At 39.1% G+C, this 25,211-nt stretch overlaps 1 protein-coding gene and 1 long non-coding RNA gene across 3 annotated transcripts in view; both read right to left on the minus strand.

The window, feature by feature from the left end:
- Positions 1 to 919: 919 nt before the first annotated feature.
- On the minus strand, positions 920 to 9,628 carry LOC113538491 (uncharacterized). Of its 2 annotated transcripts, none has more exons than XR_008301011.1 (6): positions 9,346 to 9,628; positions 7,758 to 7,836; positions 5,004 to 7,509; positions 3,266 to 3,315; positions 1,778 to 1,869; positions 920 to 1,553 (listed from the first exon to the last, which is right to left on the minus strand). It is a non-coding gene; the product is annotated as an uncharacterized LOC113538491 (long non-coding RNA). The 2 variants fall into 2 exon arrangements; XR_008301012.1 differs by having other exon boundaries at positions 9,317 to 9,628.
- A 3,633-nt stretch (positions 9,629 to 13,261) lies between these two features.
- Positions 13,262 to 25,211, minus strand: part of ube2o (ubiquitin-conjugating enzyme E2O) — a 39,269-nt gene continuing 27,319 nt past the window's right edge. Inside the window, exons 12-20 of the mRNA XM_053232024.1 lie at positions 24,371 to 24,483; positions 24,088 to 24,210; positions 23,414 to 23,503; positions 22,754 to 23,018; positions 20,633 to 21,085; positions 19,920 to 20,056; positions 19,092 to 19,295; positions 18,128 to 18,185; positions 13,262 to 17,707 (exon numbers count right to left, since the gene is read on the minus strand). Of these exons, the coding sequence (XP_053087999.1) occupies positions 17,043 to 17,707; positions 18,128 to 18,185; positions 19,092 to 19,295; positions 19,920 to 20,056; positions 20,633 to 21,085; positions 22,754 to 23,018; positions 23,414 to 23,503; positions 24,088 to 24,210; positions 24,371 to 24,483 (2,108 nt within the window). The 3' untranslated portion in view covers positions 13,262 to 17,042. The remainder of the gene's footprint in view (positions 17,708 to 18,127; positions 18,186 to 19,091; positions 19,296 to 19,919; positions 20,057 to 20,632; positions 21,086 to 22,753; positions 23,019 to 23,413; positions 23,504 to 24,087; positions 24,211 to 24,370; positions 24,484 to 25,211) is intronic.

Raw genomic sequence — 25,211 nt, forward strand, 5'->3', positions numbered from 1 at the left:
ATACATTTAAATCACCTATTACATTCGGACGTAATGGGTAATTTAACTATCCTGCACATGGCAGAATGGATTACTCATTTTATCTTAATACTATATGAAATAAATGGGCCAATAGAAAAAATATTATTAAAAGTATTAGGTTATTGGGGCAAAAGAAAAAGCCACTATGACAGCTTCAATGCACCTTGACAGTAATTCTACAAGCCTCTGGTACTGTATTAGACAGATGAACACCAAAAGACTTTTATTCCAGAAGATATTCCCTCATTTGGTGTTTTGATGATTGTGGTGGAGGATGATGTCTAATATGTCGGTCCAAAATCTCCCATAGGTGTTCAATTGTTCCGAGATCGGGTGACTGTGAAGGACACAGCACATGATTTACAGCATATCATTTTCATAGAACCCATTCAGTGAGCATCTGTGCCTTGGGGATGGGGGCTGGGTCATCCTGGAAGAGACCACTCCTATAAGGATAGAAATGTTTCATCATAGGATAAACGTGATCAGTCAGATGAAATTTGTATTGATTTGCAGTGACACTTCACTCTAAGCGGACATGTGGAGCAAAACCACGCCAGCAACATGCCTTACACAGGATAGCTTGGAATTAGATTTGGTAAAATGGAGCATGTTGTCAGCAACAAGACTTAAGTAGTCTGTGGCATTTAAATAATGCTCATTTGGTATTACGGGGCCTAATGGGTGCCAAGAAAACATTCCCCATACCATTACACCACCACCAGGCTAAACCATTAATACAAAGTAGGATGAATCCATGGTTTGATGTAATTTAGGAAAAATTCTGACACAACTATTAGCAAATTGAGAATTTTCAAACGAGGCAATGGTTTCCCTTCTTCAGCTATGCGATTGGGGTGAACCTGTGGCAACTGAGGCCTGGATTTCCTGTACTTGCCTTACGGAAGCAGATGATGGTCTTTTGCTGTAGCCCATCCACTTCAGGGTTCGACGTGTTGTGCTTTCCGAGATGCCTTTCCGCACACCACTGTTATAACGCATGGTTATTTCAGTTACTGTCGCTGTCCTGTGAGATTGCACCAGTCTGTCCAATCTCCTCTGACCTCTCTCACTAACGAGGCGTTTTCGCCCACAGAAATGCCGCTCACTGGATGTTTTTTCTTTCTTGCGCCATTCTGTGTAAACTCTGGAGACTGTTGTGCGTGAAAATCCCAGGAGTTCAGCAGTTTCAGAGACACTCAGACCAGCCCGTCTGGAACCAACAACCAAGCCACGGTCAAAGTCACTTAGATCAGATTTCTTCCCCATCCTGGTGTTTTTAAATTTCCTCTTGAAATTTAGAGTCCCAAAAATGGAGAACTTATTAAACACTAACCCTGAGGTAGTCTATGGATCTGCTGCAAATCACCACCAACTTTTTGCCACTGTTTTTACAGATAGTTATACTGCACTGACTGCACCAGCTCACTTTTCTGTCTTTTTCCCTTTTTCTGACTTCAGACAGGGCTTTAATCCATGTGCTTCTGCTTCATCCCAGACTGGCTCCCTTTTAGGTCAAATGGTGAAATAGGCTGAAAAAAGAATGCAAACACATTTTTTAGATATATTATAATAATAAGAAATCCTGTTAACTATGAATAAATTTGTTTAAGACTGGAATTTGACTGACACATAGTGATCAAAACACTAACACTCCGTGTGTAAAACTTTTAAAATAACATTAGCTAGTACTGATATGATTCTCTGGGGTACATAGCCAAACAAATGTAAAAAATAATAGGCTGCACAGTCTAACCCAACAAGGACACGTTGTTGGAGCCGCAGTCTATGTGGATGCTTCTGCCTCACTGTGTCTTTATTGGAGTCAACTGCAGGTCTATTCAATGTCTGGAGAGTAAAGAAGGACAAATAATACATGAATATTACCCTTAAAAAAAATAAGCTAACATGGGGTGTGAACCTGAAATGCTGTAACTGAAAAATGCTGTGATTAAACTGTTGTGTATGTATTCTGTCTATTTCCAGCTCACTATGAAAAATCGTACATGTTTACAAAGAAAATTACGTTTAGAAAAAAAATTACAATAATTAACAGGCAATCTGGATTTCACACACTAAATGCTGGAAAAAACCAGAGACTCAACAGGCTTGACAGGCCAATTTATTCCAAACCTGTTGTGATGCATCAAGCCTGGATCAGCGAATAAAAAAATATTATATACTTCAGCGTGGCTACTTCAACCTAATCCTAAACGATATTAAGCACAGAAGCTACTAATTTCCAATCAGAGCCAATGATTCACAGAACTTTTGTTAAATACAAAGATAAATAGACTACAAATTAACTAATTTGCCAGTAACATTCCATCCATCCATTTTCTGTACCGCTTATCCTACACAGGGTCACACACAAATTGTGTGTGATTTTTTGCAGTGAAGGTGTTTCTTTTATGTTGATATTTTTCACAGTGGAGGAGGAAGTGCAGCTTTCTAACATCCATCCATCCATTCTCTGTACCGCCTATTCTACACAGGGTTGCAGGGAGCCTGGAGCCTATCCCAGGGGACTCAGGACACAGGGCAGGGGGACACACGGGATGGGATGCCAACCCATCACAGGGCACAATCGCACACAAATTCACACACTACAGACAATTTAGAGATGCCAATCAGTCTATAGCACATCTTTGGGCTGGGGAAGGAAATCGGAGTACCCGTAGGAAACCCCCTGAAGCACGGGGAGAATATGCAAGCTCCGTACGCACAGGACAGAGGCAGGACTCGAACCCCCAACCCCGGAGGTGTGAGGCTCTAACCACTAAGCCATCTAGTACCAGTAACCTTAATAACTAAAGATGGTTGGTGTTCTCAAATGGCTAAGGTGTAAGAGGAATGTGCTGTTATAGGAAAATAATCAATTTGTGGGTAGGACCAGTAACGTCGTATTACACCACCTTGTCGTTGATTGCTTTCCTATAAGAACTGTTCTTACAATTGTCTTTTCGCAGTAGCTTATTACCTGCGCTACCTCCGTTTGGCCAGCAGAGGCCACTAGCGTACACTGTGATCAAATACTTCCACTAATCAACTCTTTTCCAAACAGTTGGGAGGAAAGCTTCATTGCTTTAGAAAGCTTCGTTTTTGCCATCACTGGACACGACACATAATCTGCTACATAATATGTTATTTATTTTTAGATGGATCAAATAAATCATGAACGTTTTAAAATGAAAAACGTCAACTGCAGGAATTACTACTGATATTAAATTAGACAAACACTCACCTCCGGGGAAACAGCTGCTACAGCAGCTTCTTCTTCTTCTTGTTTTATGGCTGTTGGCAAACAACAGATTGGTGCATTACTGCCACCTGCTGGTGTGTAAGGAAGACCAAACCAGGGGGAGGGGACTAAATGACGTCAAACAGCTTACAAATACTGAGATGCACTGTTTTCCTGACCTAAAGAAGATACCATATAAATTGATCTTTCTGTTTGGATAAACCAGAAACTTCCTTACATTTGTTTTGGTGCTGTAGCCACACTGTTAAATTCTGCTCTGACATTCTTGAATTTATTCAGTGTTATGTGAACCTCAATTATGTTTTTATTTTTAGAAATATAATTTTTGTTTTTCTGGAATATGAAAAAAGAAATGGTACCTTTTTCTTTATAAATCTTATATTTTAATTAGCAAAGTACAATATTCATAAATGTAAATTCTCAAAGTGCAAACCTCTCTTTTTGGTCTTCAAATGTGAGCTTAAAAGTTATTTTGAGTCTATTTCACAATTAGAACTTTTGCTGTGTACAAAGACCTGGGGATCAGTTGGGACTAATATTAGTGTCTGTGAACAACTTTATACACTTTAAGGACATCCTATACATCCTTACATACACTTTATACACGCATTCATTCATTCATTCATTCATTCCCTCTGTTCTCCTGGCTTGTTGATACTGTGTTATTGTGTTCTCATTGGCATAATTAAAAAAAAAATTCCTGACCATCTCTGTAAAATGTGTTTCATATTATAACCTACGTTTTTCTTGGTTTTTAAGTTTTTAAGTTTTAATCTCTTTCCTTTCTGTTTTGTATCTAAGGCTCCATTTCTCTGAAACATTAGAATGGGGAATCCTTGTGTATATAAAACAAAACAAAACAAACAAACAAACAAAAAAAAACCCACCAGTTTAGAAAGTTTGGACCAAATCATATGATCTATTTTCATTTTTAAATATGTATGACATTTTAAATAGTTTCATATCAATTAAATACTGCAAGAAGGAGAAGTGAGAGAGAGAATAAAGACGAAGAGAGAGAGGAGGAAGCTGCAATTATGCCCATTAACTGGCGTGACATTCGAAAGAAACAGAGTGATGTGGAGATATTGGATCATCTTGCAGTTAGGTCTATATAGATGAGTACATGTGACAGCTCAACATATGTAATAAGAATTATTGTTATGCATTACTATGTACTAGCCATTTGTATATGCATTGAGTTATGATTTTGTAAGGAAAATATACATTCAGGTCCATAAATATTTGGACACTGGACATTGGCTATTGTTACTTTAGCTGTCTAACATGAGGTCCATATCAATTATTTTGAATGAGACCCCAATGAATGGTAAGGGGGCAATGCCTCTTTTGGGGTTGCCGGTGGATTCACCAGTTGACATTTATGGCATGCAACACCACCTGCGTACGTCGCCACAAATGTCTGGCCAATGAAAATGGATCAGTACAGGGTTGGAGTGTTTTAACCTATCCAAATGCCCTGCCATAGGATTATGATGACCTTCATCGAAAAGCATTTCCCCACCCCCCATACTTATCCAGACCTATCCAGAATAAAGGTTTTTAACATTTATCTATACCCCAGGAAAATTTGTCTCCAAAATGAGTGGATGGATGAGACAGGATTAACTGCCACCTCAACGTTATGTGTTTGGCTCCAAAAATTTATTAATACTGTCACCAGAGAATGTTTGTGAATGTCCCTGTGCATGCAACTCACCTTCAGCAATCATGTATTTCCCAATGCCTTGCACTGACTCAGGCTTTGGTGGATTGAGGTCTGATTACAGCCCAAGTCTTCCAAGGCCTGATGTATACTCCCTTGGATATTCACTTGTATGCAGTACATTCCGGCATGATCAAGGGAAGTCTGAGGTATGTCAGGGAACCAGCTCAGTGTACCCAATTCCACGAGAGACAGTAAAGAGAGTCATCTGGACCAGGAATTGCCGCCAGGTGATCCTCCACCAGATGGACGGCTTCATCCAGGGATGCCAGGCAGTGGTTCTGGACTCTGCTGTTCATGCCAACAGTCAAGTGATGAACTGCTCCAGTACCACCAGCTCAATTATATCCTTGGCATCCTGCTCATCTGCCAGCAGCCACCATCAACAGGAGGCCTTCGGCTGCTGTAAAGAGACGAATGGGTGGCTGACATTGGTGAGCTTTGGGGAATAGATCCATTGGCAGTGCTCCTCTGGTGTCTGGCCACACTGCTGCAGAACCTCTTGAGACTCTGATAGTCCAGCTGCATCCACGATGACAGCTGCTACACACTCAAACACCTCTATGAAAGTAGAGATGAAGGCCAGATGTTGCATAGGTTAAAGAGGGCTTGATGTTTTGTCTGGTGGAGGCTGGAAAGGGACTTTGTAATTAATTTCTTATTAATTAATTAATAATTATTATGTTGGGAGGTATTATGTTTGCCTCCGATTCCTTTTCTTGGCTGAACGTAATTGAACCTGATGTGGTCTTCTATTGTTGTAGCCCACCTGCCTCCAGAATTAACATGTGCTTTCTGAGATCCGTTCTGCTCCCCACAATCTTATTGCTAATGGAATTTCACATTTTACATACGTTGAATAGATTACTTTATTTAATTTGACAAAATCTATTTTGTGGAACATCACTGACAAAAAAAAAATTACAAGAAAAACAACTAAAAGAAACAGATTTACACTTATGATTTTCTTTGTCTTCGAGTGCAAGATTTTGTCTTGGTACAGCTTGGCCCCCAGAGAGAACGTCAAAAGAGCATCACTTGATGCAAATGATACTTTAATGACGTATTTATGTGCTCGTCTAGAAGACACAGTGATTAGCAAGCAGTATTGTTACGCATGCTTTTATATCTGTTTTTTCTCAGCACACTTCACTGGTTGTTATTTCTGCATAAAACTGTGTTTATATTAGCTACAAATTCAGGCATTTTGTATAAACATTTGGGCAAAGTAGGTGATGTAAGTATGCTGTACATAGCAAGATAGAATTAGTAAAGCTATCTATTTTAATAAGACAAAAAAAAAATTTAAAGATTAGATTGAAAGATTAGAACAGCGTCAATGTGCCTGGACATCAATTTTACAAGTCTCTGGAACTGTACTAGAGGGATGAACACCATTCTTCCAAAAGATATTTGTTCAACTGGGTTGACATCTGGTGACTATGAAAGCCATGGCCTACAACTGACATAATTTTCATACAAACCATTCACTGAGCCCTCATACCCTGTGGATGGGGATTGCAGAGACCACTTCAATCAAGATAGAAGTGTTTCATCACAGACTAAAAGTGATTAGTCAGATAAGATTTGTATTGATTTGCAGTAACAATTCACTCTAAGGGGACAAGTGGAGCAAAACCATACCAGGAAAATGCCTTACACAGGATTTAAACAATGCTCATTTGGTATTAAGAGGCTTAATGTGTGCCACAAAAACATCATGCACTGCACAACCACCAGGCTAAACCATTAATACGAAACAGGATGAATCCAAGGTTCCATAATTTTAATGCCAAATTCTGAGAATTCTCAGATGAGTAGACTTTTCCCTTCTTCAGCTATCCGACTGGATTTCATGTGCTTGGCTGACAGGAGTAGAGCGCGGTCTTTTGCTGTAGCCCATCCACTTCAGGGTTCGACGTGTTGTGCTTTCCGAGATGCCTTTCCGCACACCACTGTTATAACGCATGGTTATTTCAGTTACTGTCGCTGTCCTGTCAGATTGCACCAGTCTGTCCAATCTCCTCTGACCTCTCTCACTAACGAGGCGTTTTCGCCCACAGAAATGCCGCTCACTGGATGTTTTTTCTTTCTTGCGCCATTCTGTGTAAACTCTGGAGACTGTTGTGCGTGAAAATCCCAGGAGTTCAGCAGTTTCAGAGACACTCAGACCAGCCCGTCTGGAACCAACAACCAAGCCACGGTCAAAGTCACTTAGATCAGATTTCTTCCCCATCCTGGTGTTTTTAAATTTCCTCTTGAAATTTAGAGTCCCAAAAATGGAGAACTTATTAAACACTAACCCTGAGGTAGTCTATGGATCTGCTGCAAATCACCACCAACTTTTTGCCACTGTTTTTACAGATAGTTATACTGCACTGACTGCACCAGCTCACTTTTCTGTCTTTTTCCCTTTTTCTGACTTCAGACAGGGCTTTAATCCATGTGCTTCTGCTTCATCCCAGACTGGCTCCCTTTTAGGTCAAATGGTGATATAGAGCTGAAAGAAGAAGGGAAAACACATATTTACACGTATGTGATCAGAAATCCTGTTACACTGAAAATGGACTCTGATATACAAGTAATCAAAATACTTACTCTTCATGTGTATATAACTTTTACGTAACATTAGCTAGTACAGATATGATTCTATAGGGTACACAACCATACATTTGTTTAGCTGACCCCCATAGACCCTGTAGACTCATATCTGTACTAGCTAATGTTATTTTAAATGCGTAGTCTAACCTCACAAGGACATGTAGCTGCAGGTAGCTTTCCGCCTCGCTGTGTCCTTAGTGGAGTCAAATGGAAGTGTGTTCCATGACTGGATAATAAAAGGACAAAATACAAATTATAAATGAATATTACCCTAATGAAAATAAGCCAACAACCTGGGTTATGAAACTGAAATGTTCTAATCATGAAACTATTGATACTTTTATGTGTTCTGTTTGTGGGACACTAGGAAATTGTACACGTTTATTTAGAACATGAAATACAATAATCAACAGGCAATCTGGGTTTCACACTTGTAAATGCCACACTGGAAAAAATGCAGAGGCTCAAACACAGAGCCTCTGCCTGTCATTAGTCAATTTATTCCAAAGCAACTAACGAACTTTTTTTTTTTTAATGTTTGGCATCAAACCAGCATTAGTACATAGAAAAATTGAGAGCCAATTACAAGTCACACGTTTTGTTAAACAGAAAGAAAAACAGACTACGCATAAATTACCCCATCAGTAACCAACTACAGAGTGAAAACAGTTGTGGTCTTGTTTACACACACCTTGCAGAATCTGCAAAATGTTAATAATTAAAAAAATTAGTAACAGGAATCCTAAACTTGCATTTTGTTTTTTATTTAGTTCTGCCCTGAATAAGCTATTTCACATAACAGATGTATACATATAGTCCACAAAACACAATAATAAATGAATTTACACAAATGAACCAGCTCAAAAGTTTACATAAGCTTGATTCTTAATACTGTGTGTGTTACCTGGATGATCAACGACTGTTTTTATGTTTTGTGACAGTTGTTCATGAGTTTCTTTGTTTGTCCTGAGCATATTTAATCCCTTTCCAACAGTTGCTATATGATGTTGAGATCCATCTTTTCACACTGAGGACAACTGAGGGACTCATACACAACTATTACAAAAGGTGCAAACATTCACTGATGCTCAAGAAGGCAACAGACTACGTAAAGAGCCAAGGGGTGTAAACATTTGAACAGGATGATAGGTATAAATTGTTATTATTTTGTCTTCTGGGAGACAGGTAAATATCTTATGTAGCTTCTGAAAGGCAGTATTAAATGAAAAAATAAGATATTTAAACAAGATAATAACAATTTACAACAATCATCCTGTTCAATTTTTTTATGAAGTAATAAGGGATGGACTAGGGCTGAGTTCAATGTAATGAATAAGTTTGTGTGTGTGTGTGTGTGTGTGCCTACTATAAATAGGTTCACTATAAATAGCTGTCATATAGAAGTACGCTATAAGAGCATTTTTTTCTTCATACAGTATTATTTAATGTTGCTAGTAGCCTTTACAGTTTAAAAAATAACTAGCACACAGATGCACTTCATCCTTTTGACCACCAGAGGCCACTAGTGTGCACTGAGCGGAAAAGCACTGACCAATGAACTCTTTCGAAATAGTTCTGAAAAAAGGTTCATTACTTCAGAAAGCTTCATTTTTGCCATCATTACACACAGTACATAATGTTATATTTTTAGATTAATCATAATTCATTAATGTTTTGAAATGAACAACAAAAACTGCACGCATTACCGTTGATATTAAATTAGCCAAACACTCACATCTGCTAAAACCGCGTCTTTTTCTTCTTCGCCTTCTCCTTGTTGTTTTATGGCGGTTGGCAAACAACAGCTTTTTGCATTACTGCCACCTGCTGGTCTCGAGTTCCAGGTTATAACATATATTTCTCTTTAGGTCTCAAATGAACTCTGTCCTCTCTGCTGTTTATCTGTCTCCACTGTTTGGTTCGTCGTCTTATTCTTCTTCCATTTAATGGTGTTGTGGTGCATTACCGCCTCCAACTGGCCTGGAGTGTGAAGCAGCCATGTGGAAAGACCAGCCTTTTCAGTTCAACAGGACTTTGTTGGTATGAATGTTACAAATCACATTGTTGCCAAAGCAAATAGAGCAGGTAGATTAAACTAAAGGTTATACAGATAATACACATATATCTGCATTTAAACATTACAAACATAATAATAATAATAATAATAATAATAATAATAATAATAATAATAATAATAACAAGCAAACAATAACAAAAAATCAGACAGGAAAGTGTCTGAACACTTGTGTTGTGTATATTCAGGGTGTGTGCAGGACACTCGGTGTCTCACTGTCCCTCAGGCTGTCACATTCTGACTCATACTTTGCAGCGAAGGCGGAAGTGTTTCCTTTTTGAAAGATTTTTAATCCTTCACTTATACTTCATTTGTATCGTATCTTATTTTCTCTTAGCCGTTTTACTGTATCCTATTTTCTGAGTAATCAAGGTGTAAATCAAAGGCTTAAGAATGTAACCATTTAAGAATGTAACCACTTTGAAGCACTCCAATTAGTGTTTAGTGAAATATGTAATCCAGAAGGGAATGTGATATGATATGATCTCATCCCATGTCAGAGTGTTAAACCAAGTGTGCATGATACATGTAGTGGAATTCAAATAACCTGATGTGACCTGGTTTGTGGAAAGTACAGAACAGTACCAAATATACAGAAGTTTTATTTCATATACTGTCTTATTTTTGGCTCTTTTTAACGCTTAAAAAAAAAATAGCCTGGCTGAGCTCACCAAACAAATTAAAACTAAGTCAGTGGGCTAATGAAATAACTGTGGCGAAAGGTAGGAGTATGATTTAAAAGAAAAAATGAGAAAACTCCACCTGATGAAGTCATTATTTTTAGAATTGTATAAAAGCTTGGGCCATGGCTATATAAAGCGGGTGTTCTGCAGACATCTCGGCTTTGTTGGTTGATTCAATAAAGTCTATTGATTTTTGGCATCCAGAACTCCTTGTCTTTGGAAGTCTTTTTTCTTATTCTGAATTGAAGAGTTTTTGCCATGGCACCTTCTCCTAGAAAGATTCTTAATTTTTCTTCTTCTGTTAAATTGTAGAAATTGGGTATATTGTGTGTGATTTTTTTCGGGGAAGGTTTTTCACAGTGGAGGAGGAAGTGCAGCTTCCTAACATCCATTCATCCATTTTCTGTACTGCTTATCCTACACAGGGTCACAGGGAGCCTGGAGCCTATCTCAGGGGACTCGGGGCACAGGGCAGGGGACACCCTGGATAGGGTGCCGACCCATCGCAGGGCACAATCACACACACACACACACACACACACTATGGACTATTTGGAAATGCCAATCAGCCTATAACACATGTCTTTGGACTGGGGGAGGAAACCAGAGTACACAGAGGAAACCCCCAAGGCACGGGAGAACATGCAAACTCTGGGTGCACAGGGTGGAGGCGAGAATCGACCCCCCAACCCCAGAGGTCCGAGGCAAAAGCGCTGAAAGATTAACATTAGGTTGTTTAATTAAAAACTATATTTAATTAGTTATATATGGAGAGCTTAGTTATTCTAAGATCATTCATGTTATGTTCTATATCCATGAATTAGGAAGAAGATCATTTTGAGGACGTTCAACAGCAATTTGCAAATCATGACCCTTTGTCTTTACACGTAAGTTCATTGTAATAAAACCCATTTTTGTATAAACTCTAGAGACTGTGGTGGTAATAGACTAGTGGACCTGGTAAAATTCTGACATCAGACAACATCTACAATGCAGATCCATTTAAAAGGTCAGCAACCCCTGCCGAAAAAACAATAGAAATAATCTGTAATGATTTTAATGGGAATTGTATTGGTTTTAATAGAAACTGTAATGGTCCCTGTGTAATGGCCCCTAAACATGCTACATGCACACACACCCCCCAAACCCCCCCCGCGTTCATGTTAAGCTTAGAAATATTAACATGAATTTCAGAATTTCTTAGCACTAGTAAGTCTCCCTTTCGCTGTAATGACAACGCGCACTTGAGCTGGCATAGAATCGACAAGTTTATGTAAAACCAGATGACCCGTGTTAGATAAAATCCATCGGAGTGTCACATGATAACGTGCCTCAATGGAAGACAGTGTAGGTTAATGTAAGTAAATTGTACTATTTCTAGTGACCTAGGAATAGTACAGTCTTGACATTCGATATACTGAACATTTCCTTTCTTTGTTTAAAATATTTCAAAATTGTAACTTTCTGTTTATTTTCAGTTTTATATAAAAAAATCTTTTTTTTAATCAATGTGTGATCCTACCGTAGTTTTCATGGATCATATTTATTATTTTTTTATTTTACATTTCATTTATATAGTAGTACTTTTAGACAAAGTGTTGATATCTTTTACTGGAATTGGAGTGAAATCGTTAAATGACTTTTTTTTTTTTTGCTTTTACACTTCACTTGTGGTTGCGATACATGCAAAAGAGAAACATTAAAAAAAAAAAAAAAAAAGGAAAACCTGTGGTTGTCAAAATGTCACCATGTGAAGAAGCCATATGAGTGTCCTCTCAAAAACCAGTAGATGAATTCGCAACTCTAAATTGCCCCTATACTTGAATGTGTGTGAATGTGTGTGAATGTGTGTGCATTGTGGTGTCTGCAATGGAACTGCATCCCATTTGGGTTGTACTTCCACCTCACACCCAGTGCTCATGGGATAGGCTCTGGATCCGATAAAGCAGTTACTGAAGATGAATAAATGAATGACTATATCAAGGGATCCCAGGTTGCCACACATTTACTGTGATGAATGAATAATGAATAAGGTTATTTCTCAGGAAGAACACAAATACACACATGCCCACAGCCAAACACACACTGTTGCCTGATCTTGACAGGTACACATGTCGAGTCGCGGCCTCTCAGCCAGCCTCAAAGAGAGCGTGTATAATCTTGAAGGTCTCCTTCTCTGCAAGTTTCTTATGATCGTGTATGTGTACACTGACATGAACTAAAACTGTAAAAAATTGTAAAACTGACATCCTCAGGACATTGAGCTCTTTCATGTCCGGATCTCAGTTGTCCCTGGCGTGGTCCTGCGTGACTTGGTGGAGGAAATTCCAGTAAGAGATCCATGTATTTCAGCGTGGAACAAAAACCATTACCGTTTTGACCTAAACTCTACAGTATAATCAAACTTTTACATCAAGTGTCGGACTTTTGGGTGTTTTTGGTTTCAAGATATTGCTATTAAAGCTATTTGTTTCTGTAAGGCTGTGGCTATTCAGGAGAAAATACAAATAACGTTTTCCATTCCTGTGTTAGTACTATTTCTTTTATTGGTTTACTTAAAAATGCTATTCAGCTTTAGTCCATTTTATTATTATAGCTTCAAGTTATTTTAAATTGAAAGCAGTGGAGCAGATATGTGAGGACGTAGTTATAAAATGTGTCAGTATGTGTTTAACTAAAATACAGTTAAATTCAAAACAGTCCCACACTCACACGCTTCCTGTCAGCCACAATGGACTCGCGACATGCAAATGTTCAGAAAGATTCAAAAATAAATCCAATCTTCCTAAATATTTTCTTGTAGTTTTGTTGGAGTTCTAGATATTATTTAAGTTGGATTTTTTAGTGTTAGTGTGCAAACTCTTAAAAAAACAGAAAAAGAAACTTATAGGATGTCTGGTTTCTGCTCGCCAAGAGTTTAATGCTTCACTTTATACATTTGAATTTTTAATGCAACCAAAATAAATTGTTAAAAAAATACAAAGGAACCAAAAGAAAATACAGTAATACACACACTCCGCAATTAATATGCCCCAAGCATTCACATTAATCACTTTGAACTCATGTTTGTTAAATATATATATAATCTATGTATTTATATATAGTCATGACTTCTGTACAGAGGAAATCAGGCTACAAATCTTGTTTTTTTTTTTTTTTCATTAGTTTACCAATACAGGCCACTGTGGAAATGTTTTATATCATACAGTCAAGTCTTGTGAGCAGCCATAAGGCTTAAAGCGACATGTTGCATGCTTTGGCTGTTGTCTCTCGTCAACAGGACTGAAGGTGGATTTTCTACACGGATGTGAGAAAACGGGTCAGAGCTTCATGTGCTTGATGTCAAGACTTCACATTTGTTTTCATAATAGCAGAAATGGAGAGAGTTGGAGGTCAAAGGTGAGCAGTAGGATAACAGCAGGAAACGGTAACAGTAAGAGGGCTTTAACATGGGCCACATCCTGAACTCAGTCCTAATTAGAGTAGTTCCACAGCACTGCAAAGAAGCAGTATTTGAACCAAATCCCAAATAGTAAAAGATGACAAATGGGAAAAAAAACCTAAAAAGATCCAATGATGTCAGTTCTTTAGTGTAAGATTGTGTAAGATTGTAAAAACCGCTGCACAGAATGGAGATGGACTGCACTGCTGGAAAGGTCAGAGTTCAGCAGGAGGATAAAGATCTTTATAATAATAAGAACTGACTTAGGCCAACTCTGGAGCACCTGGGGAGCGTGCAGTATTAATGCATTTTCCTGCTCTATCACAGAAAAACAGTGCAAACCTCAGGCCATATCAGTATCATTAGATCCAGCAAAGGTCAACTGGGTAAGAGTGATAAGGAACCACTGGTTCCTGCTCTAATACATCCACACTGTGTCAGCAAGGGAATGCACTTTAGCTGCCGGGGAAAAAACTACACTATATCTATATATGCACTGCAGGACTTTTCCATGTCCAGTGTTAGAGTGCTGCTCTGGGCATCTTTTTTTTTTTTTTTTAAACTGCATCCTAGTATATCATGACAAAGAATATACTGAGGAAAGTGGGGAAAATGCAACTCTAATACATTTCTCTAAGATGAGTAAAGCTATTGCCAACCATGAATAAACATGTTCGCTCAAAGAGCAGAATCACAGCGATCAGAGACTTACACAGCAATCCAGCATAAAGAATAAAATAAACAACGGCATGTAGGAAAGAAGAAAAAAAAGAATACATCAGAAAAAAAGATAAGAAAAGGAAATAAAGATAGACAAGACAAAGAAAGATAAAGAGTGTCAAGAAAAGTAAGGAGAGAAAGAAAGAAAGAAAGAAAGAAAGGAGGAGGAGAATGAGATGAAAAACATGAGAAAATGAAAAAAGGCAAAGAAAAATGAGAAAAATAAATTAAAAAAATGAAGAAATGAACAAAGAAAATGTGCTGAATGTGTGTGCACTAACACTAGTTCTCCTTCCTTGCAGTAATACTAGAATGTACTGATTACCATACAAATCCATTGAGCTTCCTTTAAGGCTGGCAAATGCAAGCTTTTGGTTGTAAATTAGACACGGGGAAACCCAGATTTAATGCAGCATAGCTGGGTCATTTCTGGTTAGAAGCTGTGTAGGTGATCATTCAAGTCAATTAAATCGATGAACACTGAAGAAATAAATGACAGCTTCCAGAGGGGGCTTACAGGATATGTACAGAAATTTGGAAATGATGTGGCATTGGCTCAGAGGTGCTACAGCACTCAGACTGAAACACGTGCAGCATTTAGCATTGAGGCTCGAGCAGAATATTACAAGTACACTATTAAAACCTGCCACCCTTCACTTACAAAGCAGCAGAAAGCTACAACTTCAAATACAGCTCTTCTGGTGTAAACAAGAATAATGTCCTTCTGCCTGCTGAAGTTTTCCCATCATGCTCAGGATTTGGGTACAAGATCCTGTAACAGTCTAAAATTCAGACTTTCTACTTAGGACATTGGAGCCAAAACGCACACTACTACACTAAACAATAAGCCAGTATCTCCCACCAGCCACACAGACATAAGCAGTGTTGGCCAGAGCCATGCTGTTCCAGGGACACTGTGCTTTAAAAAAAAAAAAAAAAAAAAAAAAAAAAGTACTTTGTCGCCCCCTGGTGGTCATAATAGAACATGTACACAACATTAGCCTCCCTTTTTGTGCTACATCAGAATACTGGTTGTTCCATAAACACAAAGACTAAAAAAAGTGCTAAATGCAATCGTATCTAAAAAATAAGAAGAATACAGATGAAATCTGATAAACTTAGCATTTCACAGCATGAAGAAAGGGTTGGGATTGTGCTTCTAAAAATAACAAGTCCTTCTGTTAGGAATAATGTGCAGTGTGTATCATATGGCATCTTAAAGTAGGCAGTGTATGTTACAGAAACTGGATAATGGATAAGATGTTTGCTAGCTAAGGGAAGAGAGTGAGAGAGCCACGGAGAGAGAGAGAGAGAGAGAGAGAAGGAAAGATATAAGGATCGTGTCTATGCGCTTTGTTCAAGCCCAGATCTTTGAAAGCTCTTCTCTTGAAGGTCCAGCACACGTCTGAACGCTTGTTTGTGGATTATAAAGACACATTGTGTAGCAAAACTGTGTAGCTTTTCCTTATAAAAAGTGTAAAATGTATTGTACATGAATGGAGTGAGCTTAAAGAGAAGGCAGAAATGAGCTACACAGAGCAAGGTCTTGATGGCAGATGTAAAAAACCTCCTGTGATATAGTTCTGAGAATTGAAAGAGTTTACTGTGTCTTGTTTGTTTTTGCATGTAAACTTGGTAACCAGGCGTACTAACTGATTAACAGGCTCACAGCCACATGTGGGCAGTTTTGTGACATTCAGTATGCATGTAAGTGTATAAGTATATAGGTGTATAGTGGTGTGTGTGTGTGTGTGTGTGTGTGTGTGTGTGTGTGTGTGTTGGGGCAAAACTTGAGGCAAAACTATCAAGCAACACTAATGTTAAAAGAGCTTGAGATTGGCTGAAATGTGAAAATGATAAAGCAACACAGAGCAGCACTTCATGAGGAAATGAAGAGTGGAGAGCATGCTGGGAAGTGTAGTTCTCCAGTGAAAAAGAGGATGACAATCAACTGAGCCAAAACATCACGGTGACCTGTACAAGAACAAGCCACAATTCTTTTTGCCCAGCAGTCATTAACAGTAAACTTTGTGCAAAACCCTCTGCATGTTTCAGTAGCGTGACAACATGTCCTCTCCGTCAGTTTTGGTCTCATGGCTCAAGTTTCAAGACACTGCCCTTTCAGTGCTGAATGGTGTATCTGTCCCAGCTCTCGGGTGTTGTTCTACCTCACAAATCACATAAACTTCACATAGGTCTTTGTCCTGCTTCAAAAAGATTCTTCTATCATCCTCCCCTTCTTCCTCCTCCAAACGCTTCAGGCATCTCAATATCTCCCTGAGAGACCAGAGTCGATATGGAAGAGGCGTTTTCACAGCAACAGAGGGGTTTGGGACCACACAACACCTTGAAAAGAAAAAAAAGGAAAAAAAAAAAAAAACATCAAACACATGGTTGGCTAGCAAAGGGAGCGTAGCCTTGCTGGAGGTCGGTGGGTTAAAGGGGTTGAGTGCAGCTCTCAACACGAGCAAAGAAAGAGAAAAAGATGAAAAATGTGATGAGTGGATGAGTGATTATTTCTCTTCAGGAATGCCGGCAGCGTTCAGTGCTGCACGATACTGAAACAGGACGCCACGCACGCTCTTAACAAAGCCTTTTGAGAGGGGAAAGAGCGGGAAGCCGATGTCCGGGTAGCCGCTACGCTCAGGAAGGAAGCTGCGGTAGCTCCGCCTCCGCTTCTTCGGCCTGACAGACGGCTGAGACTCCTGTGCCGCTTTGCCACCCTGCTGTGCAGGCTCTGCCCCTCTGGAGCCGTCCAAATCTGAGCTCAGGCTGAGGTCCTTGGAGGCACCGAGACCAGAGTCTTCAAGCTCCTCCTCACCTCTGGTCTCGGGTTTGCCTGTAGGACTGCTGTGCGCCAGCGCCTCAGGAACCTCCTCGTCCAGTGGCTCAGCCCGCATGGCGCCGGCGTTTCGAGCACCACGTTCAGACACGGCTGCATCCAGCTCCAGCCAGGACTCGAGTCGCTGCACAAGTCTCCAGCCACTGGTGCAGAAATGCTCACGGATCTCCTGCTGGAAGACCTCGACTGGCTGCGCCAGGAGCTGTGTCATGGACTGCACCATCTTGATTAGGGCCATCTCGTTGTAGCAACGACTGTTTTCATAGCCCTCCTGCAGGCCGCGGTCACTGTCAAAGCCCGCCTCGTTGTAGTACGGCTCGTTGACCAAAATCAGGCCTGGAGTGAAACATGGTTCAAACAACGTCAGTAGAACATCTAACACCTAGCAAGGTCACAACTAAGGATGCATTGATACTGGGGCTGATTCTGTGCTCATTTGATTGCACTATCCAGTACCGTGTTACACTAACTGATGTAAACAGTGTATGCCACCTGTTTGTTCACCCCCTTTGGATTAATGCTATTTCACAATGTCCATTTATTTAATTCTGTCCATATTTAAGATTTACACATGATGTTGCCTTGAATGAATTAATAAAACCTGTTGTATTAGTCAAGACATTACATTAGTAAGCTGGCTAGTGAGCTAACTAATTGGCTCATGCTGGTTTATCCTAAGCATATTTCAAAGTCCTTGATAAAAAATACTGTGCATGATTACTTCATACTGTGTAACGCAGCAGAGCAGTAACTGACCTTGAATAGAGATGAGCACCTGCAGGAGACTCGACTTGCTCGTCCACCTCTCTGTGCCCTAAGAATATAAAATATATAAGCTCTTCAAAGATTAAAACAGGATCGGAAGGTGCATCAAAAGTAAGTACTCCAAGAAATTAAGCTTCAGAAGCAAAATACAAAGCTAAATTCATAAGAGTAGAGTACCATGGTGAGGGGGAAAACTATCTCATCAGCTTTATCATTTAATGGTGATTCTCCAGTATAAATGGGCTCGACATCTTTTAAATCCAGCACCATTTTACAATACTGTTTATTTTACCCCCTTATCAGCTTTCCCTCTTTGTTCTAGCACTTTGGTTGAATCTCCTTGTTAAAAGAAAAAAAATCCACCCTGAACAAATTGCATATCAATATATATATAATTACTAAGCACATCACAAATATTTCAGTATAGACATATTTACTGTGTTTCAGGGTGGACAATTCCTTTAAAGATAGTTTAGCCAAAAACGAAACGTCCACCCAAATGTATTCAGTCAGCCCATGTCTTTGGGCTTTTGTTGGAGCTATGAGCCATGTTGCTAAGCAGTAATGAAAGCATATAGTCTCAGGCTTTTTACAATCTGCATGACTATATCACACACTTGCATCAAAAATATAACTTACATCAATCTGTATTAACAGTAAAATAAACAAATCAACTACATTACCTTCTGAATTGCTTCTACTACATTTTGAGGCTGCAGCTATACTGCGTTTGCTGCTAAAGCCGCCTATGTTACTGTAATAAATCCCAATACACACTCCTTCCCTCTTGGCTGTTAGTACACACTAGTGTTATGTAGGTGTGATGCATTTCTGAAGCTGAGGAGAGCATGTTTAAAAACAGCATTGGAACATGGCCCAAGGTTTACTTCAAATCTGTCGAATGCACATGAAGCAATAAAGCCAGAAAAAGCAGAAAGAGTGGCAGTACTCTTACCTTGCCGATCCACGTGCCCAGCAGGCTGACACACACTTTGCCGTTGTCGTAGAGGTTTGGGTTGAGGCGTCCGCTGCACTGTGACAGGTAGCGGAATAGTGGTGGCACAGCGGGGTAAATATTGGGCAACTGGATGTCGAACAAGAACAGGCCATCCTCATATGGTGTACGTGTAGGACCCTTGATCAGAGCTGAGAACAGGTCCTGGAGAAGTGGGACACAGGGGTCAAAAGTAAACCAGAGGTAATTCCATGCTTTTCAATTGCCATAAAAATAAATATTGTGTACAGAAATGGGTAGAAATCCTCAAATATAAAAATCAAAATGGTAGTTGAGAAAAACTACAACAAAAATGAATCTTTATCCTAAAATTCCTTTATTCATCTTGTGGTGGATCCACTAACCATCCCCTTTTCTTTTTCTCCAGAAATTTCTCACAAGAAAAATCTCAAAGGGATTTATATACTACCTCCTAATTATTATCTAGCCACTGTATCCTAACAGAAAAACACTATTAATTTGCATTAACTGGCCACGCCTCATTAACTCAGTTCTAGTTCATACACAAAGCTAAGTAGAGTACATCTAACCAGATCTAATTTTGTCAGGAATGCACTGGAAAAAAATGCCAACCACTTCAAGATAACTTATTGACATGTTCAAAATGATCATTTAAATTCTCATCCATTGATTAAATAATTGAGAAAAACCCTCAAAATTGTAGAATAAAAGTAGGGGCTCCTGATTGATGTTTTTTTTTTTGTTTGTTTTCTGTTTTGTTTTTTATTTAACCAACCATGGCTGTATCTTATGGAGTGATGCACTCACCATGCGGTCCTCAAATGTCTTGACCATAATGCCATCAGGCAACGACGTGGCCAGCAAAGCCATCTCCTTTCTGACAGTACTGAAGAACTTCTTAGCTTCAGCCGGCTGGAACTCCATCTTCTTAAATGTGTGGGTGTCTAGAGAAGGCAGGTGGAAACATTTCTCATGCACAGCCCATGTTTAATTAAAATCCCTGAGGCATATTACAGCTTTATTAAAATGTACGAGCCTCTGAGATGTATTCACACAGATTAATAAAATATTTCAGATATGGGCGAGTGACTGACGACTTAGACAGGCAGTTAGCACAGTTTTAAAAACTGGAACCTAGAGGCTGCCCTTTTTTGTTATATGCAATAACCTTTGTAACTTCCTGTCTGACTGACTATATTTGGGTTAAGGGATACATGTACATTTCATTTTTCACCAAAAACTCTTTCTGTATCCTTGATGATAAAACTTATTAAATATCACACAATATTTCAAATAAAAAATACATTTTGGTTATTTAAACACATATCTTCCTGGCACTATTTGGAGGATTGACATTCCAACAGATTATTAGTATATTAATATGATAGAACCACGATGCCAATTTTTCAAAGAAGTTACATTTTCAGAATTTGTCATTTTCTGGTTCAGGAATTAAATCCACTGCGTAATCTTCTGTTATATTTTGTAAATAATATAATATACATTTTTGTGATTCGTACCTGGCGCCCACTCGAGCACAGAGAATACCTCGCCCTTGGCACTGGTGAACGTGACACCAGGTTTACCACCGCTTTGCTGGCACAGGACAGGCGTATCACTGGGCCACTCAGAGCGCACCGGTGTCTGAGGCTCGGCGGGGGCTGACGCCCGCTCCTCTTCCATCTTCTCCTCTTCCACGATGGCCACATTGTCCAGAGTTTTCTTCAGGTTCTCCTGCAGCTTCTTAATGTCATCCAGGAAGCGTTTCTCCTTCGTGGGCTTGGCATCGGCTGGGGTGGCAGTGCCAGTGGCGCCTGTTGGCTCGGCAATGGGTGAGGTGGGCGAGCCGGTCCACAGCTGCTCCACTGTCATGTTCTTCAGGCTTTCCAGGATCTTCAGGGCCTCTTTGAGCTCGCGGAAGGCCAGTCGCGGTGTCTCCTTACTGGGCTTCTCCTCACTCGTTGGTGCTCCACCTCCACATGGAAAACAAATGAATGAGGATTAGTGTTCTCATAGATTGTTACTGCACATATAGGTGACCTTATAAAATGCTAATTTAAATTTTATTTAGTATATTCTGGACCAAGCAATATTGTGCATGAAGCAACACAATGTGGCACACACTTAGGTTGTTTCTTCATGCAGATGTGGTGAAGCCCTCTAATCATATATAATTATATATCTAAAATATATCAAATATTAGATGTAAGAAATGACAAACATAGTGTCTGTTTTGGCAACCAAAACTCCTTGGAAGCACTTGTTTAAAAGTTAGCATCAAGGCCTATAGTATGATTAACATCAGGACAAAACATTACTACCAGGGCTGCAGGAAGGTGTTTTACATTGGAGGTGCTGGAATTTTAAGTGGAGTGAGCTATGATGTCACACTTGATTGACAGTCATATTTTTTTCTTTTAACACAGAATGTGCTGATTACAATAATCACACCACAGTCTGATTGAATTCTCCAGTCAGAAGGTGTTGATTAATTTCTCTATAGCAGCATGGATCTGAATATTTATGACGAACATAAATGATCGATTTATATTAATGTGCTCATTCTAATACATTATCGTTACTATAATGGCACATTCACAGGGACTTGTACAGCGGAAGCTTCACATAATCTAAGCGCAATAATAAACAGATTAAAATGTGTTTTTATATAACACAGAAAGGTGTATAATCGTTGATATGGTGAAGTTTTCTGTTAAGAGAGTTTAACATTTAAGTAATGAGTGTCAGGGCTTCGGAAAAGTCAGTAAGTTTCCCAACAAGGGAGTTGGATCCTGTTATTTCTTATGTTATAGCAGCTATATACAGTTGTTCCCTCGCCAGTCTCTTGTTTTTCTCGAAACACGGCTTGTCATGTTAGAGAGAAACCAGAAAGAACAAATGTCTTTGTCCTGAAGACTTGACTATGTATCTATGAACCATTAAACAGTGTGTTCATTATTACATTAAAAATTGTAATCACTGGCAAAATACTATGGTATAAGAGAATAATCTCCCACATACAAAGTCTAAAATTGAGTATTTTGAGTAGTTTTTAAGTCTGTTGTGGCTATTTCTTTCTTTTTTGTCTACATATTAATTTAGCAGTTGCTGCTGCATTTGCAGTTAAAGGAATCCTAAAAGTTGGGGTGCTTCAGTGCCCTCAGCACCTTACCTCCCATGTCCTTGATTACTACTTTAATTTGATGCATCATCGAGTTTCAGAATGTAGTATTCGGGATAGAAACCAACCCTGCAAACTGGCCATTTGACTTGTTACTTCAAATAACGCAATCCACACAGGATTGAAACTCGCCAGGACTGCAGTTTGAAACCACAGCCAAAAACCATGCCTCAGTGGATTCCAGTAAAAACTAGTACATTTAGCTTCTAACACAGCTGTTAAGAAATGACAACAATTAACACTAATCCCTCAGCAAACTTAATTCAGAGTGAGTGTTGTGCAGAAGACAGAACTAGCTTCATGAGTGTACAAACTCTCAGACTCTCTGCAGTTTCGTATTGGCTGTCACTACCAGTGCTCCAGTTCTGTAGACAGCAGTATAAACATTTTAATAAATTTGACATTTGCTCCCTGACTGACCTAAACATGGCCATTTAGAGTGAATTCTCTCGTCTCATACCTGCTGGCAGTTCGGGTGTAGCAGGTGTCCCCTGTGTGTCTGTGCCAGCCGTGGCACTGGGCGTCGAGGCTTTGACCTCAGGCAGAGCTTCCGTTTTGGGGGTGGCGTCTTCTCCTCCTGTCCCCGCCTCCTCCTCTACCTGGCCATTATCAGTCTCCCAGCTGTCGCTCTCGTCCTCCCACTCCTCTGAGGAGGCGCCGCTGGTGCTGCCCTCGCCCGAGTCGTAGTACGTCTCCTCAATCTCTGACTCGACATTGTATAGATGCTGAAAAAATGTTATATGGATGAAAGTTAATAAATTCAACCTATTTAACAAATTGAATGTTTGACATGTACATCATAAGTGGTAATAAGACAATTATAGTTCACAAGTTATCACTATAAAAAGTAAAGAAATTAAGCTGCTAATTTTTTTGTAACTGACACTATCATAGTACAAGTGTAATAATTACAGCCTATAAATAATGACCTTTAAAATTGACACTGCCTAAAAACCATCCAGTAGTTAGATGTACATTCTACTAAATATAATGTAGTGCTCTGGTATTATAAAAAAGTTTGGCTGGATACTGATGAAACTGGCTAAAAAGATTGGATATATGATGGATAAAGACTAGAGGCTAGAGATGTAGCATGTAATGTGGGTGAATGGATGGATACCTGGGGCAAGACGACAGATTTAGAGTTATCAGCCCAGACCACCTCCACCTTACTGCTGACATCAACTCTGCACACCTGTCCCACAGTCCTCTGTACACACACACACACACACACACAGGTTAGGTATAACAGATAACAGAGAAACAGTAAAGAGGTACATTAGACAGACGTCACTTAGACATTGACACTTCAATAGAATAATATTTCAATAAAAAAATTAATAACAGATCTGTTATTATTTGAAATTTGATTTGATTTTTGTTTTGCTGTTTTCTGCCTAAAATATTATTCAGATCAGATTTATGTTTGGTTATTTAGTACCTCATTACAATGTGGTGGGTAAAAGGTTAGGTAATTAATGTGATGTGAAAATGTTAGATCAGCATATGTCACAATCAACACCGGGACTAATATCAAAATATCAGAATGGGTCAATATTCCTGTTATTTACAAACCTTCTCAGAGTAATAAAGCTGACCAGACATGAATAAGCTTCCGCAGCCTTCAGAGGGTTGGAAAAGACAACAACAACAAGCACCTCTTTTGCACAGCAAAGAGTGACTTAAGAAGGAAATGTGAATTGGCACAAAATTTTATACTCTGCTGTACACTTCTGAATTTTACCTTCAGCACTAATGTTAAGCTTAAAGAAGTGAATATGGAAGGTATTTTACCTCGTCACTGAACTCCTCTGAGCCTGAGTTGCCTATCCGTATGACGATGTCTGTGGTGTGAAAGTGGAAGTCGGGGTGATCCGATATATCGTAAACACTGACATCTTCTTCCTCACCAATCACCTGGGCAATGAACAGAGAAAACAAACCTTAATGTAGCAGACTGTGTGTCTTTATACAGAAACTGGTCCAAACCATACATTTCACAAAATGACTCAAAACAAAAAGTGGTGAAGGAAGTGAGCAAGCCAATCTGGCTGTAAGGGTTAAACAATGCTCTCACCTCCACATCGTCTCCTGTAGCGTTCAGTTTGATCCACTTCACCACACATGTCCTGGCCTTGTGGTCTCCTCTCTGAATCACGCCATACACACTCGGGTCCTGCAGCGCCTGGCCTGCAAATCAAACATTTTATACCAAATTAATTTTCTCACACAAATTAAAAACATGCATACCTCTCTCTTTTATGCCAGGCAGTAGGAGAAAGAAAATGATTTTTTTTAATATGAAAAGGTAACGTGGTTATTTAGCTAACATAGAAATTAGTTTTAAAAAATATTCAATAAAGAAACAAGTGAAAATAGACCAAGAAAATTTAGGCTAAAAAAATCAACTCAGAATTTAGTCGTAAAATAAATCTTAAATTCCACTGAGGATCACATGTTGATTATAAAGATTAATATATCAGTCAGTAAGGGTGGATTTTTCCTTTACGTTTTGCTCATGTTTTTAGATTTACAGATTACAGGAAGTCACAGTGTGTCCTAAACCACTTTAGGGAGTCTTTGTGACATTACTGAAGAACTGGATGAGGCATATATTTATGGAAAAATTTGGGTGAGACTACCAACATTAGCCCTGTAAAAAGATGTATAAAGATGTAAATGACAGACACCAAATATGTCTTGGGTGATTTTTTTTTTTTTTTTTTTTTTTTTGGTCAAAGGGAGAAATAATTGACATTTGAAAAAATCATGCAAGTATAATTTTTTTTTATTTACATTTTAACAAATGCTCCCACAACAAAAATATGATAACTAGTACATATTTTATTTAAGCAGGAAAAATCACACACTGATTACATTATGAGCAAGTTAGTACTCTTGGATGAACATCATCTTTA

The sequence above is a fragment of the Pangasianodon hypophthalmus genome, chromosome 2 (genome assembly GCF_027358585.1).
Source record: "Pangasianodon hypophthalmus isolate fPanHyp1 chromosome 2, fPanHyp1.pri, whole genome shotgun sequence".
Lineage (NCBI taxonomy): Eukaryota > Metazoa > Chordata > Actinopteri > Siluriformes > Pangasiidae > Pangasianodon > Pangasianodon hypophthalmus.